We start from the raw sequence: 6,624 nt of genomic DNA, 5'->3' as shown, positions 1-6,624 counted from the left end.
AGAATTATCCGATGTGTCAATATGGCGGAGAGAAATGGAAACCCCAATCAGCGATCGTCCCTTCAGCGGCGAGGAATCAAAAGATGACTATGCCAGAAGACGTATGAGTGAATGCTTGGGAACCGAATGAGGCCAGCAGGGAGAAGGCAAACACCAGCCCTTTTACGAGCGCGCGTACTTGTCCAATCAGTTTGCATTGCAGCACAAAGGTATCCGTCTAGGTGAACAAAGCACATATGGAATGCCGCAAATGAGCGCACATCAGTCTTGACTGCGGCGAGCAGGCCGTGCACGCTTTGATTCGCGCACAAACCATAGTCTTATCAGAACCGAGGGGCGTCAACGGTACGGCAGAAAGTGGAGCAACTGCCAGGGCAGTTGTCGTGTCCAAAGGACGAAGCTTGAGCATGGACTGCAAAAGGGGCTCCAGTTGAGCCGCCTCGTTATGGTTGGCCTTGACCTCTTTCGAAAAGACGCCCTGTGAAACGCCAAGGGGGTTTGAGGGGTTTACGTGCTAATGATTAGGTATAAGTGGGCGACATTATCATACTTGAAGAAAGTCACTGGGGATGGCCTGAAAGGCGAGTGTGCCACCTGCAATTTGCTGGCGAATTAGAAACTGTAATCGGACTGCGTGCGTTGGGACAGCAGACCAATTCACATGAGCACATAACGGCATTCTCAATCATGTGGAGTTCAAGACGTGCCGTACCAAGGTCTGCGATGTCAATCGACATGGATCGGCCTCGAAGCACCTCCTATAAAGTGGCGCAACAGGAAAACGAATGAGTAGCAGGTAGGTCAGTGTATACGCGGGGACGTGGGATCAAAGTGGGCAGAGTTGATTTTGATGAAATCTAACCTGTCGCCGGATGTTGACGTTGGAGCGAAGAATAACGTTGTCGCTGTACCAGTCCAAGCCGAGCCATCGAGTAACGGCATTTGTCAAGTTCGAATGCAAGGGATGCTGAAGCAATGCAAGCCTGCACGAGAGGTGAGCCAGAAACCGGCGTTTGAGGTGTAGCGTTGTTGAGAGTCCAGCAATCATCGAGAAGACCGGTCAATGACAGCCGCATACAAACGTACAAGTTGATGAAGGCGACAATGTGCGCATCGGGTCTTTGTTTGACAACAACGGTCGCTAGCATACGCTTGACAGAGAGAGAACAAACGACTGATGGTCAGACGCTTCATCAACACCGTGCCGTACATGTTCACTTGGATCAAGATGGTTTTGTGGTCGGGAAGCATATTCACCTGCAGGAGTTGGATGTGAGCATCTGCCCCGAGCGAAGTGAGGATGAGCAATGCATCCGTCAACAATGGTGAGTGGTCCACCAAATAGGCCACCACTTCATGCATAACCTGAGCATAGAGTCAAAACAACTCCGAACAATAGTGAGAGTGAAAATAAAATAAAACTAAAACAACGAAAGAACAGCTTCAAAACACCAAAGCCCAGACATTAATTTGACCTCAGCAACTGAATCCAAGTCAGCGATGGCCAGCAAGAGCAAGAGAATTGGGTGGGGGGATGCAGTGCATGCCAGCGTCCTATCACACGAGAGGAGAAAGAAGGGCGGGTCAGAAGCATGCACAAAAGATGCGGTAAATGAGGCCAATCAGTGGCGTTGCAAATGGGGAGCTCACGCTTGTTGCAGCATCGAGGCTAGACGCCCACACATGATCAAGTGGGTGTGTAGCAGAGCATCTCGGTCCATCTGCTTGTCCGGTGCCTCAAAAGTCACATCCATGGACACCTGGGAGAGTGTGTCAAGCCATGTCGAGGAGGCTCGGGCATCTGTGGCTCCCAATAGTATGCAAGCACGAGTTCCAGCTCCGAGGCGCAGAGCCATCAACTATTTATTCCATTTGGGTGATCAGGGGCCGAGCTTGTGCAATATCTGTTGTAGTACCCTGCCAGTGTCATTGGCAGAGCGCGACATACCTCGGTGCTGTCGCCCACACGAGCTAGGGCGCATGTGGACGACTGGGCTGGGTAATGCTTGAGAGTGTGAGCCAAAACAAGACTGACGGGCTAGCATGTGAATAGTCGCCAAGAGGTGTGAGGTATGATGTATTTCATGTGCCCATCGAACTGGCACAAAACCGTTGACATGAACACCAACAAGAAAGTCGGGAGACGGGGGCACGAAGGAGGCAGATGCCACCGGAAGGAAAAAAAAAAAAAAAATTTGTGACAAACCTGGTGGCGAATGACGCTCACGGCACGGCCGTATCGAGATTCACAGGACGCCAGCTCTTGAGGACGCAGGAACACACGTTTGGCATTGTGGAACAGCAACACGCTGAGCGTGATATCCATGGGCGCAAGGCTATGCACAAGCCGAAAATACATTCGGCGCACAAACTTGCGACGCCAAACCCGGGGAAAACAGTGAGAAAAGGGGGCGTGAGGGGATGGGTGGGTAAAGAATGGACAAAAAAAAACCAAGAAAAAGAGGGTAGGCGGGCCATAAGGGGACCGAATCCAAAATCAAGTCTGGTTTCTGTGATGCCAGATTTGCAGCACATGGGCGTACATGCAAGCCGCTGTTTGATTGGCGGGCGAGGTATAGTGCCGCGGGGGCAATGGTGTGGGGGTGGCATTGGGCCAAAGCGTTTTGAACCATGACTTGAAGCGTTTCGAGATTATTGGCCAGGGTGGTCTCATCTGTTGTAGGTGGGAGGGGCTTGCATGTGTTGGCGAGGGCGTAAAGGATGTTGGCTTGAGTGACAAGGCCGCCGGCTGTTACATTGCCAAGGCCTGGACGTAGTTCCTCTTGGGTTTCGGCGTCAGCTACGCTGTAAAGTGTGATTACTCGAAGACACTGTGAAAAGGCATTTTAAGGTGAAATTCACAGCCGGGCTGTTGACATTATGCAGACGCACTGCGGCGAGGTGGAATGGCCAGTCGGTGACACTGACCTCTAGGGCCGTTGCCCCCTTCAACTGTCCAAAAGGTCCCTGGGCTACGGCCTCGAGTTTTGGCACCAAGCTATTTGATAGTCATGTTTATGGCAGCCAGTGGACAGGTGAGGATTCGGAGACAAAATCCTGGAGGACAGGTCCTGCCATCCTGAGCATACCCGGCACGGAGGTCAACATCGTGAAGGGCCAATCTGGTAAAGTAGGTGGCTACCGCCACCCAGGTTAGCGGGGGAGCAGTATCTTGAAGCTGGCAAATGGGCAAGTGCCATCAATCATATCAAGTGGCGAGGTATATGAGCTCCATGGCTTCGATTGGAGGAGGCAGCTTTGAGCAAAGGTTCAACGCACCAGATCGAGTAAGCCAGCAGAGCTTTGCTCCCAATTGGCAGGGTGATCAGGGCTCGCAGCAACGATGAAGTTAAGGGCGTCTGTACCGGTTGCCTATGTTGGGTAAATGTTGTGAGCATCAGGGCATCATGGCGTTGTCGTTGGCCGCCGATGTAGCATGTCGGTGGTACCTCCGTGAGGCTGGCCAGATCTTGGGTCGGCAAGGCCACTCCTTCAGTCGGACTGTAGCCATGTTTGAGAACAAACTGAAGCTGCTCCGTCATGATTACGGACGGATTGAAGCTCGGCCTAATATCGATGAATGTACGCCTGCGTTCCAGGATCAAGGCAGGTGCCCCGACGACCAGTGAATGATTCAGTTCCGCCAAAAGCAAAAAAAAAAAAAAAAAAAAAAAAAAAAAAAAAAAAACTGCGCACAGACAAGAGATTGCTGACAATCTCCAAGCAGATAACTTGTCTCAACAAGATTTCACGCGCGACGTTCTGAATAACATTCACACTGATTATGTCATTCAAACTATTATTACAAGATCACTTGGCTAGCCACAGCTTGCATTCCCTTTTGTTCTCCTTTGTTTTGTTTTCATGCCACTGATTCAACACACGCCCACTGTCACGGCTCCAAGAGGTTGTAGCATTCGTATTCTTTTGTCTGCTTTTGACTTTGGCTCTTTTTGGTGACTGAGCTTCTGTGCCCCTGTGTCGCGTTTTTCTCCAAGACAACAAAATCTGCCGCAATGGTACGTCGACGCGACCTGGTGTCCCTGGTCGGAGATGCATTGGTTTTTTGGCGGGCGATGGCGAGATCGCAACAGCGCGTTTTGGCGGTTGAATCTATTCGACTCCATTCCGCTGATGGGGCAAAGGGGGAAGGAAACCATCATTGCGTTGCTTCTCTCCTCTTCTGCTTGCGCTCTCTTCTCGGTCTCCGTTTTTGCTTGGTTGGCAAATGTGAGGGCGGTAGAAGTTGGTCTGATTGTGAAAGAGGCACGGCGTTCTTGCGATGTGGCCTCACGCAACGCTGGTCCCATCTAGGATGAGCAATATGATGCGATCGTGCTGGGCACTGGCCTGAAAGAGTGCGTCCTCTCGGGCCTGCTCTCGGTCAACGGCAAGAAGGTGCTGCACATGGACCGCAATGACTACTATGGCGGTGCCTCAGCCTCCATGACGCCCTTGGAGAAGCTGTACGAGGCCTTCAAGAAGCCCAATTCACCTCCTGAGAGCATGGGTCGAGGCCGCGACTGGAATGTTGACCTTGTGCCCAAGTTTCTCATGGCCAATGGTCTGCTAGTCAAGATGCTCCTGCATACGGATGTCACCCGCTACCTCGAGTTCAAGAACATTGAGGGCAGCTTTGTCTGGAAGAAGGGCGGCAAGGTGCACAAGGTACTGTCGCTTTTTTCCAATTTCTCGTCTTTTGCGTTCCCGCTTTCTGTGTGTGTGTGTGTGTGTGTGTGTGTGTGTGTGTCCCCTTCTCCTTTGGCGCACTCCTTCTTGAATCCTTGAATGCAGTGGCCTGGGGTATTCTTGCCTGACATGTGCAGGATATCATCTCACGCCACTCGTGCCGTGTCAATTCTTTGCTTGCCCTATCTTTGCACGTTGGCTGGGTTGGAGTAGGTCCCCTCGACCGAGTCGGAAGCGCTGACCAGCGGCTTGATGGGTATTTTTGAAAAGCGTCGTTTCCGCAACCTTTTGGTGTGGGTCATGGGCTACGACGCTGATGACCAAGAGACTTGGAAGGGTTTGTCTCCAGACATGCCCATGAAGGAGGCCTACGCCAAGTTCGGTTGCGACGGCAATACTCAGGACTTTACCGGTGAGTGTTGATTACATGTTTACGATCTTTGGCATTGCTGTCTGGACTGTCTGCCAAGAGCCCGGAGGACACGTCAGAATCGGGGATGGGGTCGGGGGTGGAAGGTTTGCGTCGACAGCAGGGGCTTCTCTGCGCGTGCATGTACACGCATCGAACAGCTCACACGGCACTCGCGCCTTTATTCTGCAGGCCATGCCTTGGCGCTTTACACCACTGAGGATTACCTGGAGCAACCACTGCTCGAGACGGTCAAGCGCATCAAGCTGTACCGTGATTCAGTGGCCCGTTACGAGGGCACCAAGAGTCCTTACCTCTACCCTCTCTATGGTCTCGGCGAGCTGCCTCAAGGCTTTGCTCGCCTCTCGGCTATCTACGGTGGTACCTACATGCTGGCCAAGCCAATCGAAGAAGTTGTCATGGAGGGTGGCAAGGTCGTGGGCGTCAAGTCGGAGGGCGAGGTGGCCAAGGCACCTTTGGTTATTGGTGACCCATCCTACTTTCCGGACCAGGTCAAGAAGGAGGGAGAGGTTGTCCGTGCCATTTGCTTGATGGACCACCCCATCCCTCAGACCAACAATGCCGTCTCTTGCCAAATCATCCTTCCCGGCAACCAGGTTGACCGCAAGAATGGTATGTCACAAGCACACGACCGCCTCGCCATCATCATGCGCGCCATTTATCTTGTACCGTCATCCTTGCATTCTTTTGGCTCTTGTGATATGTAGACATTTACATTGCCTGCGTCTCGGCTGCGCATCACGTTGCTGCCGAGGGCAAGTACATTGCCATTTGCTCCACCATGGTCGAAACTGGTAAGTGACTACAAAGCTCCTGCCGCTGATCTTGATGCTTGGAATCAGCTAACCTACAATTGGTACCTCGATATCTTTGGAAACACTTGCGCTGCGCGTGTCCAGGCAATCCTGAGGCAGAGCTTGCACCAGCTTTCCAGACGATTGGTCCAGTGCTCGAGAAGTTTGTGAGCGTTGATCCTCTCCTTGTCCCCACTGGTGATGGCAAGGACTCGGGCATCTTTGTCACAAAGTCCTATGACGCTTCTTCGCACTTTGAGACGACCTGCCTTGACATTCTTGATGTGTACAAGCGTTGCATGGGCGAGGAACTTGGTGTGTAGCACAGCCGCATGGGAACAGTCGATTGGGCCTCTCGCCGACAGGGACTTGTTGACGCTCATTGATCCGTACTCTTTCTTGCGCCCATCTTGTTGTTATTCCCAGACTTGGACACTCCTCGCAAGCCGGCAGCGGAAGAATAAGGCCGTGGGGTCTTTACCTCGCATCCTGGCCTTGACGTGCTTAACAGCGCACTGGTTGTCTGCTTTCTCAAGCGCGCAATTCCCCAAACAGGCGCAGAGGATTTTCACTGGGGGATGTTGCTGACGCTTTGTGTTGCCCTCGTTTGTTGTACGTGTGCGTGTCGTGCAGCGCGGGCTGAATTCAATGACTTCGATTCGTGTCGATTTTGCTCTCGAATTAGCCGTGGTGACACTGTGAGACCCACGC

The 6,624-nt window shown here is 52.4% G+C and overlaps 1 protein-coding gene across 1 annotated transcript; it reads left to right on the top strand.

The window, feature by feature from the left end:
- The first annotated feature begins 3,868 nt into the window (after positions 1-3,868).
- On the top strand, positions 3,869-6,576 carry MONBRDRAFT_17747 (uncharacterized protein). Its single transcript, XM_001743434.1, has 7 exons — positions 3,869-4,019; positions 4,315-4,668; positions 4,903-5,101; positions 5,291-5,731; positions 5,827-5,913; positions 6,019-6,228; positions 6,340-6,576. Exons 1-7 carry the CDS (start codon positions 4,017-4,019, stop codon positions 6,375-6,377), a joined length of 1,332 nt encoding a protein of 443 aa, XP_001743486.1. The 5' UTR covers positions 3,869-4,016; the 3' UTR covers positions 6,378-6,576.
- Positions 6,577-6,624: the final 48 nt, after the last annotated feature.

Source organism: Monosiga brevicollis, genomic scaffold (genome assembly GCF_000002865.3).
Source record: "Monosiga brevicollis MX1 MONBRscaffold_3 genomic scaffold, whole genome shotgun sequence".
In the NCBI taxonomy this organism is placed as follows: Eukaryota; class Choanoflagellata; order Craspedida; family Salpingoecidae; genus Monosiga; species Monosiga brevicollis.
This window is presented reverse-complemented; position numbering and strand designations above follow the sequence as displayed.

What these genes read in the sequence shown, in the direction of transcription:
- MONBRDRAFT_17747 (XM_001743434.1), top strand. An exon ending in AGGGCGGCAAGGTGCACAAG is followed by an intron (nt 4,669 to 4,902) that starts GTACTGTCGCTT and finishes GGGTTGGAGTAG; the next exon opens with GTCCCCTCGACCGAGTCGGA. An exon ending in CTCCACCATGGTCGAAACTG is followed by an intron (nt 5,914 to 6,018) that starts GTAAGTGACTAC and finishes GCGCGTGTCCAG; the next exon opens with GCAATCCTGAGGCAGAGCTT.